Source organism: Monodelphis domestica, chromosome 1 (genome assembly GCF_027887165.1).
Source record: "Monodelphis domestica isolate mMonDom1 chromosome 1, mMonDom1.pri, whole genome shotgun sequence".
NCBI lineage: Eukaryota > Metazoa > Chordata > Mammalia > Didelphimorphia > Didelphidae > Monodelphis > Monodelphis domestica.
Window position 1 is genome coordinate 53,201,379 of NC_077227.1, and position 12,725 is coordinate 53,214,103.

The window sequence follows — 12,725 nt, forward strand, 5'->3', positions numbered from 1 at the left end:
GTCCTCACCATGGAGCTGTAAGTGTGTCCATCAGAGCCACAGACCGAGGCAAGCTGCGTCATGTGACACGGTTTACAAAAGCCCTCTTTGTTTTCGTGAAGCTTCAGGGCAGGCTGCTTGATCCTATGGGATGAAAAAGAAAGGAACAAGAATAAGAGGAATTGGGAGAAGGACAGAGGTAAAGCAAGACCAAAAGAGAAAGGCGAATGGGAGGGAGGAGGGAGAAGAAGTTAATTTGTTGATAATTAGTGGAATAACAAAATGGAGCTAGGAGAAGGAAAATAACAGATAGACAGAAGAAGAAAGGTATGGAGTAAAGGGAGAGGAGATACAAGAGGGCACACAAGAGTTGGATCTCTGAAGAACTGTCTGGGGTGTTTTAACCAGGGAACTTGGTTCACATGCATTTTTCCCCTTCCCCTTCTCCACTAAGGATCATAAAACTGAGGAATTTTAAGGCATCTCTACAGCCAACTAGCCTAACCCACACCCCAACTAAGAATTCTTACAGGAACGGGCTCTCATCCAACCTTTGGGGAGAACAAGGCACCCTCCAAGGTAGCTCCCTCAACCTGTTCTCTCACATGGACTTCCTAGCCAGGGTGCCCTTAATAGCTTCCCCACTCTCTGGGAGAAATGTTCTAGCTGATCTACCCAGGGAAGACCCCAAGGGAACAACTGACCTGAAATTCATCCTTCCTACCTGTGTTCCAGTTTCTTGCGGCTGATACACATGGCCCTCTGGTAGCCCTGGGCGATGCACACTTTGTGTCGGCTGCATTTCACCTTCTGGCAGGGATCCTTGGTGGTGTCCAAAGCTGGGAAGACACAGGTTTGGGAAAGACATTATCTTGGGGCTCCACAGGAAAGAACCCAAGGAATCTTGATTTCCAAAGCTCTCTGGATGCCAATAACTTCTAAAGCTTCCTTCTTCAGAATTGAAGATTCCCAAAGTCAGAGCCTGTGACTCCCCAGCTTATCCCTCCACTCCCTTGCAACATTTACCTTCATCTCCTTGCTGACTGTCCTCCCAGCTCTTGATGTAGTCATCCTAGGAAGGAAGAGATAGGAAGGAAGAGAGAATTGCTGATCAGAGAAATGAAGAAATATCTTGATCCTAGAGTGGGGAGATTGGTCAACCTCAGTGCTCAGAGTGGGCAAAATTCGGATTTAGAGGGTGAGAAGGACTTAGAGGTAAGAGAAAAGAAAAGAAGGGGAGGGAAAAAAGAAGAAGGAAAAGGAAAGGGATGGGAAGACTGGTTCTCTGTGTAATTATTTGCTATTCAAACCTTTCTTTGCCCTACCTGGGTTCTTGTAAGTCTTCTTTTCCTATTCACTCACCCCATTCCCAAATATGATTGAGTACTTCTGTCTAGCTGTACTTTACCTACATAATCTTTTTCAATTCTACCCACAGAGTCCTTAAATCCATACCACCACCACCCCAACACACACAAAAGGGGCCTTGTGAGGAAGAGAGAAAGTTGAGAAGGAAGAATGAGAGAAGACAAGGGACCAGTACTCACCTCTACCTCCTGGGTTTTCAGAGGACAGCAAGCCACGAAGACAGAGCAGGAGAAGAAAAGAAAAAAGAAAAAATCTAGGCATGAGATCCACCCAAGGGAGGGTGACTGATACAACCAAATGTTCACCCCATATTTTATTAGCTAGAGTGCTGGTGTTAGAACTAGAGGACTTGAGTTCAAATCAAGCCTCAAAGAATTACTAACTGTATGAGTCTGAGTAAGTCATCTAACCTCTCTGTGCCTCAGTTCCTTCATCTGTAAAACTGAGGCAATCGAACTCATTGGCCTCTAAGATCCCTCCCAACTCTAAATCTACCATCCTAAAATCCCTAATTGAAGCAGCAGCAGACTTCCCCTCTCCCCCTGCCTCACTTCTCTTCACTAAACTGAGGTACCCATCATAGATAGAGCCAACAACTGATTATAACTCTGATTTCAAGGTAGAGAATAGGCCAAGTAAACAAAGGACTACAGCTAGAAAACAAAGCTATTCTCTAAACTAGGGAAGCCTGGGGCTTCAGGTTTACTATAAATATAATTCTACTGTGCTCTAATAAGTCTTTGTAACCCTCTGGCCTTGGATTAGTAAATGAAGAGACAGTTTTTCTCTACTCTTGCTTCATCCTCATCATCAACACCATCTGAGGATGTTCCCCAAGGGCCTATGTCCCCACAGTGGCACTGCCCAGACTGCCTAGGGAAAAAGAAATTGAGGCTTCCAGCTCACCATCTCTGGAACAGAATGATGGGCAGTCACCTCAAGCCCATCCCTGGCACTTTCCCCATCATCTTTCCACAGGGGCTTCTCCCTTTTCCTTCAGTTCCTTTGCCTGCTAAGGATTTGAGTGAAACAAGCCCTTTTGAAACTCAAGGTGAACCACTGAATTGAAGAAAATACAAAGGAAACTATTTATTGGCTCAAGTTCTGACTTTCCCAGCCAAGGGGATGAAGCAGGTGGAGAACTATTCCTTCCAGGAGGCTTGCCTCCAAGCTTCTGAGACCACAGAACCAAAGAATATCATTTCTAGGAGATATCTGGGAGATCCCTAAATCCAACACCCTCATTTGACAGAGGAGGAAACTTGGACCCTGAGGAGTTAAGGTGTTGTCCATGGTTACATCATCAATGGCAAAGCTGAGGCTAGAACCCAAGACCTGGTCTTTCCAGTACAGCATACAGCTTCCAAAACCCTGGGGGAGGAACTGAACAACAGAAAATGCACATTAGATAAAAAGCCTCTGGAAAACTTCTGTTTGCTCGTGCCCCAGGGGGCTGCACTCTGCCAGCTGATCCCCCAGCTGTCTAGGGACTGAGTTGCTAAGCCCCACACTAGCCTCCTGGCATAAGACGCCAACTTCTACCCCTGCCCCTGCCATCATCAGGCCCAGCTTCTGAGTCACCCATGGAAAATTGACAAATGGCTCCCAGGGAGACCTCATTGTTGAGACTCATGATTCCCTGACAGGTGGTGGGAGTGCTGCCAGGCAGGGATTCTCTGGGGCCAGAGGCTTGCTGCATTGAGGAGCCAGCTGCCAGCTACAGCCTCTGGGCTATGATCCAGAAGGGCCTGAGAGCAACTGATGCAGCAAGGACTAGGAGGTGAGGTGGATGTGAGGATCCTCTTTCCTCTCTGTGTGCACCTCCCTTCATCACCCCTACCTGGGTATTATAAGAGAAAGACAACAAAACTACACTTCAGAGCCCCAGGATGGGCAGCATTCCCAGCTGACCAGCTGTGGAGATGAGGCACACTAGCTGACCCTGGATCATCCCTTCACATATGAGCTGGGCAGACTCCAAAAATCATGCAACATGGCTGGATCAAATAGGCACCCGTGACAGAGAAGCTACTAGCCCAAGACAATGAAATCTCCCATCTCATACAGCAAGAGGGCCTTTGAGCACATTCGGTGATTCCCATGAAGTCAACGAGTGTCAGAATAAGTACAGCAGAGGAATCCGGAGGAAACAAACTCATAATGGCCCATCATGAGAACCTGAGTCTAGCAGAAAGACCAGGGAAGGACCAGGGCAAAGAGCTTCAGAGATAGCAAGGCTATCTGTAACTGGTAAGTGCTACATCGACACTCATGAAGGACTAAGAGAAAAACAAAATCTCCAAGAGCAAGAGTGATCCTATTCAGAAAAAAGGCAATACAATCTAGCATTGGGAGCCCAGTCTCCAGTCTTCGCCCGCAGCACAGCATCAGCTCCTTGTGACTCTCTTGACTGAGTTGAGAAAGGCTTCGGTTCAGAGGTCCCCTGAGTCTCTGAAGACTTAGAACCCAATAAGCCTTACAACTTTGGGACTCTCCTCTTGGATGGCCAGAGAGGATGGGAGTCTAGGCAGCAAGAGGGGAAGGAGGCCAGAAGAGAGGCAAGAAGAGGAGACGGTGAAAAGAGGAAAGAAAAGCAACAGCCTCCTTTTTGGTAAGGGTCTGTCCTTTCTTCTTATTACTCCTGATCAGCCTCATACCACAGCATCTTCACCCCTGCCAGGAATAATGATCGTGAGGCATCTGTTCATACACCTCCGGCCTAGGAGTTTGGGTATTCTGCAAGTTTGGGATAAACCAGGCACTTGGGGCAGGTTCTGGGAATGGAATGAAACCAAATATAAATGTGTCTATTAAGCACTTACTATGTACCAGTATCCTACACTACACCGTGAGGATCAAAACGTGAAATCATGAGGATCCTGTTCTCAAGGAGCTTACAATCTAATTGGGAAGGCCAATCTGTACCTCCTAAGGAGCTGCTTGGTGACTAAGGATAGAGAAAGCAAGAAGTCAGGCAGTCAATAAGTATTTAGTAAGCTGGGTCAGGAACAGTTCTAAGTAATTGGGGAACCAAATAAAAAGGAAAAAAAATCCCTACCCTCAAAGAGGCAATCTCAACCAATAAACGTGTATAGAGAGGGAGGGATGGAGGGGAACCTTAAAGGAAAAGCTTTGTCCTAACAGTCAGAGTGACTAGGCCGGACCTCCAAGTGACCTGGGTTGGGTTGATGGCTTGTTAAAAACCAGTGATCACCTCAGCAAGACAGTATACCATAAACCCAAAGATCCCAGCTTTTGGGACAAAAATCCACTATTCGATAAAAACTGTTGGGAAAATTGGAAGACAGTGTGGGAGAGACTAGGAATAGATCAACACCTCACACCCTACACCAAGATAAATTCAAAATGGGTGAATGACTTGAACATAAAGAAGGAAACTATAAGAAAATTAGGCGAACACAGAATCGTATACATGTCAGACCTTTGGGAAGGGAAAGACTTCAAAACCAAGCAAGAATTAGAAAGAGTTACAAAATGCAAAATAAATAATCTGGATTACATCAAATTAAAAAGTTTTTGTACAAACAAAACCAATGTAACCAAAATCAGAAGGGTAGCAACAAATTGGGAAACAATCTTCATAAAAACCTCTGACAAAGGTTTAATTACTCAAATTTATAAAGAACTAAATCAATTGTACAAAAAATCAAGCCATTCTCCAATTGACAAATGGGCAAGGGACATGAACAGGCAATTCTCAGCCAAAGAAATCAAAACTATTAATAAGCACATGAAAAAGTGCTCTACATCTCTTATAATCAGAGATGCAAATCAAAACAACTCTGAGGTATCACCTCACACCTAGCAGATTGGCTAACATGACAGCTATGGAAAGTAATGAATGCTGGAGGGGATGCGGCAAAGTGGGGACACTAATTCATTGCTGGTAGAGTTGTGAATTGATCCAACCATTCTGGAGGGCAATTTGGAACTATGCCCAAAGGGCGACAAAAGAATATCTACCCTTTGACCCAGCCATAGCACTGCTGGGTTTGTACCCCAAAGAGATAATGGACAAAAAGACTTGTACAAAAATATTCATAGCTGCGCTCTTTGTGGTGGCCAAAAACTGGAAAACGAGGGGATGCCCATCAATTGGGGAATGGCTGAACAAATTGTGGTATATGTTGGTGATGGAATACTATTGTGCTAAAAGGAATAATAAAGTGGAAGAATTCCATGGAGACTGGAACAACCTCCAGGAAGTGATGCAGAGCGAGAGGAGCAGAACCAGGAGAACATTGTACACAGAGACTAATACACTGTGGTATAATCGAACGTAATGGACTTCTCCATTAGTGGCGGTGTAATGTCCCTGAACAATTTGCAGGGATCTAGGAGAAAAAAACACTATTCATAAGCAAAGGATAAACTATGGGAGTAGAAACACCGAGGAAAAGCAACTGCCTGAATATAGCGGTTGAGGGGATATGACAGAGGAGAGACTCTAAATGAACACTCTAATGCACATACTATCAACAAAGCAATGGGTTCAAATCAAGAAAACATGTAATGCCCAGTGGATTTACACGTCGGCTATGGGGGGTGGGGGGGAGGAAAAGAAAATGATCTATGTCTTTAATGAATAATGCTTGGAAATGATCAAATAAAATATATATTAAAAAAAAAAAAAAACCAGTGATCAACCTTGAAGAGCAGTGACTCCTCTGGCAGCAAACCTCCAATAATAATAATACCTGACACTTGTAGAGCGTTTTTAAGTTTGCAAGGTCTCTCTTTCTCTCTCTCTCTCTCTCTCTCTCTCTCTCTCTCTCTCTCTCTCTCTCTCTCTCTCTCTCTCTCTGTCTCGCTTTCTGTCTGTCTCTCTGTCTCTCACACACAATCTCATTTATGTCTTACAAACTATCCTGCAATGTTGGGGTTATTATCCCCATTTTACAGATGTGGAAACGTGCAGAGAATCACTTGCCCAGGGTCACAGAGCACTTGTCAGAGGCAGAATTTGAATCTAAATTCTCCTGACTTCAGGCTACTTGATGATCTGGGATAGGAGAGGGGGCTCAGGGCAGGGTAACTTAGGTTAAAAAGAACTAGGAAGGGGGCAGTTGGGTAACTCAATGGATTGAGAGCCAGGCCTAGAGACGGGAGGTCCTGGGTTCAAATCTGGCCTCAGACACTTCCCAACTGGGTGACCCTGGGCAAGTCACTTGACCCCCATTGCCTAGCCCTTACCACTCTTCTGCCTTGGAACTGTTAACATGGAATCTAGAAGTCCCCAAATTTGTAGCATAGAGGGAGATGGCCATCCCCAGCTTACTTAGTTTGGAGGTAGAAGCCCCAGGTTTTGACCGTGTCCCAGGACAGTTTCTCCCTGAGGGAAACTCCTACTTCACTGGTCCAAACTAAATAAACTGGGGATCACCAACTCCCTTTAAGCTACAAGTTTGGGGACTTCTAGATTCCACGTTGACAGAACCAATACACAGTAAAGAGTTCAAGCAGGAAGGTGAGGGTTTAAAAAAGAACTGGAGTTTCTGCGCTGGACTCCATTCCTCGCCCTGGACCAGAAGCTCCTCTAATGGGGCGCCACAAAACAAAAAGAGCCCCCATGTGCATGCAGGCGCTTTAATCGAACCCCAGAGTGCTCCACCTGGACCAGCTCTCCTGCTTGCTTTTCAATATAAATGAACATATCGCTGAGTTTTGTGAGAGCAGAAACTCTTCATTTCTGTCTTGGCATCCCCACATGCCACCTGGCCTAGAGAAGGAGCTCAATAAATGAACTCCACTGAATTCGGGACTGCGCAGGCGCCTCTGGTGGTGGTCAACGACCTAGCGGGTATCCGGCCTGCTTTCTAAGCTCACCTAGGAAAAGCTGGCTTCCAGCTCTGCCGAGCACTTTCCCTTTTAGGGTCTCCGCAGCCCCGGATCACCCCCCTGAGGCTTCCACCTCCAATAGAGCAGGGAGGGGGACAGCCGGGGAGCTCAGCACAAAGTCGGTTATTGATGGTCCCTAGGGAACCGCAGGGAGGATGAATTCTCCCAGAAAGTCCTGCCAGGAAATTCAGATGGGAAATTCATGAATGACTGAGAAGGCCGCAGGTGCATGAGAATAGACTTTTCATGGGAAGCCCCCACACGATCCCTTCTGCCAAGCCCCGGGGGGGGGGGGGGGGGGGGGGGGGGGAGAGTAAGAAGAGAGCTCAGACCCTCCGAGAAGGGGGCGGGGCTAACACTCCCAGCAATCCACACCAGATATTTATTGAGAACATGATCTGTGCTTTAAATAAACCATTCCGGCCACCCCTCATGAGCCGCCTCGCTAGCAGCCCCCCAAGTCAATTACCTGGGGGGAGGCACCGACTACCCACGTGGAAGAACCCTTAAGTATATCCTTTTTGTAAGGCAAGCCCCGGGGAGAGCGGAGATCCTAGGTAAGAATCTGGAGAAGGGCTTAAAGGATTTCTGTTTGGCTGTAGGGCAAGAAGTCAACTTGATGCTTCCCCGAAACTTCATTCTGGGAATACTGGGGGAGACGAGGGAAGAATAGATTAATTAATTCAACCTCAGCGGGGGAGAATGGGAGAAAACACACACACACACACACACACACACACACACACACACACACACACTGGGAATCAGAAGTGAGAGCAGGGAGTGGGGAGGTGTTACAGTGACCCCAAAGAAAGAACAGCCTCCTGGGAAGGAGAAAACCTCTCTGAGCGGCTCAGGGGCCTGCCGGTGCTGGGACTAGCTGCCATTGAAGATTGACGTTTAGGTAGCGGTAAGGGCAGAGCAGGGAGACTGAGGTAGGACTCTAAGCCAGGTTTCAGGGGGTTAGTCCTCCAATTTATGGGAGGTTATAGAGGCCAAATTTAAGGACTCATAAACCCTTTAAGTCATATATTGGACTTACGAAATTTATAAACTAAAAGGAGATATTCATTAGCAAGTGTGAAAAATGCCACAGGAATGTGTTTATTTATATCACCAAAGTGGGCTCATTAACATTTGTGAAAAATGACCAAATAATGACACCAGAGCGGTGTTAAAGAATCAGGAGAATCAGGAGACTCGAGCTCCGCCGCTGAATAGGCATGGCCTTCTGGCCACTCGGGTATCAATTCCCTCAACTAAAAAATGAGAGACTTGCACTACGTCATCTCCAAGGTCACTTCCATATTGTTCAAAAAAGTTGGAAAAAAAATTTTACAGCAAGTATTTCTGATAACGGTCAGGTACCTCAAATCTGTAAAGAACTAAGTCAAATTTATAAGAATAAAAGTTATTCTCCAATTGATAAATGGTCAAAGGATATGAACAGGCAGTTTTCAGAAGAAGAAATCAAAGCTATCTATAGTCATATAAAATTTCTAAATCACTCTTGATTACAGTAATGCTAATTAAAGCAATTCTGAGGTACCATCTCACACAGATCATACTGGCTAATAATACAAAAAAGGAAAATGAGAAATGATTCAGAGGATGAGGCAAAATTGGGACACTAATGCACTATGGGTGGAGTTGTCAATTGATCCCAACCATTCTGAAAAGCTACTTGGAACTATGCCCCAAGGGCTCTAAAACTGTGCCTACCCCTTAGATCCAGCAATACCACTAGCTTTGTATCCCAAAGAGATTTAAAAAAAATAAAAAGGAAAAAGGACTGATTTGTACAAAAATATCTATAGCAGCTCTTTATGTGGTAGCCAAGAAATGGAAATTGAGGGAATGCCCATCAACTGGGGAATGGCTGAACAATTTGTGGTATATGATTGTGATGGAATACCACTGGGCTAAAAGAAATGACAAATAGAATGATTTCAGAAAAAACTGGAAACACTTACATGAACTGATACAAAGTGAAGTGAGCATAACCAGAATACTGCACATAGAGATAACAATATTTTTTGATGAACCACTGTGAATGACCTAGTTATTCTAAGCAATGCAGTGATCCAAGACAATCCTAGAGACTCATATGAAAGATGCCATCTGCCTTCAGAGAAAGAACTGATGGAATCTGAACGCAGACCAAAACATATTATATTTCACTTTCTTTCTTCTTTTTTTATTTGAGATCTCTTCCACAAAATGACTAATATGGAAAAAAATGTTTTACATGATTGCACATGTAAAATCTGTATCAGATTGTTTACCATCTCAGGGAGGGGAAAGAGAATAAGAAAGGGTGGGAAGAAGGAAAAGAATTTGGAACTCAAAAAGAAATTTAAATGAATGTTTGAAAAAACTGTTTTTACATACATGAAATTGGGGGAAATAAATGATTATTTTTAAAAAGAAAGTCAGTGCATGGAATTTTGAAGAAAAAAAGACACGTTTGTTATTTTTAAAAATTATGCTTCTGATCTGATGTCACTCCAGATGGTTTTGGGGAGTTGTAGGGGAAGTTGGATGGCAAATGAGCAGCAGCTGATCGAAAACTTCATCATCCTTGCACTGGCCATCCCATTCAATCAATGTAATCTAGGGGCCACTTATTTAGTATTATAACAGGAGTTCTTAATCTAATTTATGGACATTTGGTTGGGTTTTTTTTTTCTATTTTGATAACTACATTTGAACATAATTGCTTTCCTTTGCAATTTCATGTATTTTATTTCATACATTTAAAAATATTATTCTAAGAAGGAATCCATGGATTGATATCTCAATACTTCCAAGGGGTCCAAAAATCCACAAAAAAGTTGGGAATCAGTGACCATGTTGGTGGGTGACAGGATATGATCACACCAGTCCTTTCTTCATCTATTTCAACCTACCATTGTGGATGCCTTTGAAAACCATAGAAAGGAGACAAGGAAGCAAGCATATGGCTTAAAGGAGATGAGTCTGAACTCCAAGAATCCTTTAAAATAAAAGCTCTGGTTTTAACTAGATGTTCCTTAAAGGCTGGACCATATCATAAAATCACGGAATACTAGATTTGGAAGGATCTTTAGAAATCATCTTAGCCAATGCCCTCATTTTACAGAAATGTAAAATTTACCCAAAACATTACTCTAGTAAGATGATTTGCTCTGAATCATCTGCCTTTTAAGCTTTTGAATAAATGTGCATGTTAACTTGGGCATGAGTATGTGTGTGTGTGTGTGTGTGTGTGTGTGTGTGTGTGTGTGTGTGTGTGCTATATATGCAGTTGTAAGCCTACTGGAGAAGTAGCTAGAGCTAGGTCAGGAACTCCGGTCCTATGGCTCCCAATTCTAGTGCTCTTGCTACCAAATACCACACTTTCCCTTTAATATGGCTATACACAAGGCATGGTGATGATGCTTGCAGATAATATATCACAGAATCAGGATATCAGAATGGGACAACTTTAAAGGATCTTGGTGGCCCTCTAACCCAACCCATGGACAAAAAAGGAATCCCTGCCATAACATCCCAAACAGACATTATCCAGCCTCTGCTTGACCACCTCCAAGGAGAAAGATCACTACTATATGATTTTATCATTGTTCTATTTTTTAAAGTTAAGTACCACTTGTAACCCTATTGGGGGTTTTCTTGGCCAAGATTCTGGAATGGTTTCTCATTTCCTTCTCCAACTCATTTTACAGATGAGGAAACTGAGACCAAATAGAGTAAAATGACTTACCTAGGGTCTCACTGCTAGTAAGTATCTGTGGCCAGATTTGAACTCAGGAAGATGTTTTCCTGGTTCTAAGCCCAGCACTCTATCAAGTGCATTACCTAGCTGTCCTTACCATATCAACAAGGTAGTTAATCCACACACCCCAACCCTTTGTCCATTTTATGTATCACAGAATGTTATACCAAAAGTAAAACAACTGGTTTATGGTTCCAGAGTTATTATGGCACACCAACTCTATCTGGCCCTTACTGTACATAGTCTAGCATTTCACAGGTATATGTATAACTATCTAAATAAGATTTATTGGCTCCTGAAGGGAAGGGACTAAATCTATACCTCCTCAAAACCTCTAGGTCTAAAACAGAAAACTTGAATACAGTTGTTGCTAAAAAAAAAAATGATAGCTGGTTGAATTACTGATTGACTAGCACTCAAATTTGGGAAACTAGGTGGCACAGTGGATAGAGCATCAGGCCTGGAGTCAAGAACTGAGCTCAAATCTGATCTCTGCAGTGTGACTCTGGGAAAATCACTTAACTCCATTTGCCTCAGTTTCCTCATTTGTAAAATTAACTGGAGAAGGAAATTGGCAAACCATTCTAGTATTTCTGCCCCCCAAATCCCAAACGGAGTCACAAAGAGTCAGATATGGTTTAAACAACCACAAGAACTTAAATGTATTGATTTACTGCTCCCTTCAATAGAACACAGAACAGAACCATGGAATCTCAGAATTAGAAAGGACCTCATGTGTCTTCTAGCCCAACACTGACATGCTCTCCCTTCTGATCTCTGTTTCTTAGTCTTTCATTTTCTTCAAGGCTAAGGTTCATTCCATGAAGCCTGTCCAGATTCCCCTAATCATTAGTGTCTTCTCTACTTCCTCCAATTACCGTGTACTTATCTGTATTCATATTGTATCTTCCTTTACCAAGGAGAATGAATGGTGCTCAAAAGCAGGGACTATTTCATATTGTCTTTGCACCTCCATCACCTAGCATGGAGCTTTGTTCTCAATTGCTACTGTTTATTTCATTTTTATTAATATCCAAATCACTCTGGTATCTTCCCAGCCTAAATTAATCCCTCTTTGTACCCAGTAAAGTGTTTACTAAATATTTACCAGATCTGAGCAGGAACCTTCTTCTATGGCATTCTTAAGAAGTGGGCATCCAGTTCTTCAGGGAAGCTTTCTCAGGAGAAAAACAACTCCCTACCTCTTGAGGGAAGTTGGTTCTCAGAGCTTTAAATGCTCAAACAGGGACAGTGGTCAAGAGGCATCATGTTATTTGGGGGGAAAGTGTTAGATTTGGAGTTAGAAAACTAGGGATTGAAACCAAATTCCCATACTCACTCTATGTGACCATCATTTAAGATGAGCTTGTTTTCTCATCCTTAAAATGAGGATACTAACAGTACTACCCTATCTCACAGGTTCCAGTGATTATCAAGTGAAATCATAGCACCATGTATTCTGGATTTAGAGCTGAAAGAGGCCTTAGAAGCCATTTCTTCCAATCCCTCTCATTTTTCAGAAGAGGAAACTGAGGCATAGAAAATTGAAGTAATTTACCCAAGAAAACATATACAAAATGTTTTAGAAACCTTAAAACCTGTACAAATGGCAATCGTGTTATTCCTAGGAAATTTTACCTAACATCAAAGCAAAATCTTTCCCTCCACAACTTCCACCCATTGTTACTGGCTCTACCCTCTGAGGTCAAGCAAAATAGAATCCCCTCTTCTATTAGACAGCCTTTTAAATATTTGTAAGGCA

The 12,725-nt window shown here is 43.3% G+C and overlaps 1 protein-coding gene across 1 annotated transcript in view; it reads right to left on the reverse strand.

Annotated features, from left to right (window-relative positions):
• Positions 1-12,725, reverse strand: part of SPOCK2 (SPARC (osteonectin), cwcv and kazal like domains proteoglycan 2) — a 33,849-nt gene that overhangs the window by 9,878 nt on the left and 11,246 nt on the right. Inside the window, exons 2-4 of the mRNA XM_007478349.3 lie at positions 1,006-1,051; positions 704-818; positions 9-123 (exon numbers count right to left, since the gene is read on the reverse strand). Of these exons, the coding sequence (XP_007478411.2) occupies positions 9-123; positions 704-818; positions 1,006-1,051 (276 nt within the window). The remainder of the gene's footprint in view (positions 1-8; positions 124-703; positions 819-1,005; positions 1,052-12,725) is intronic.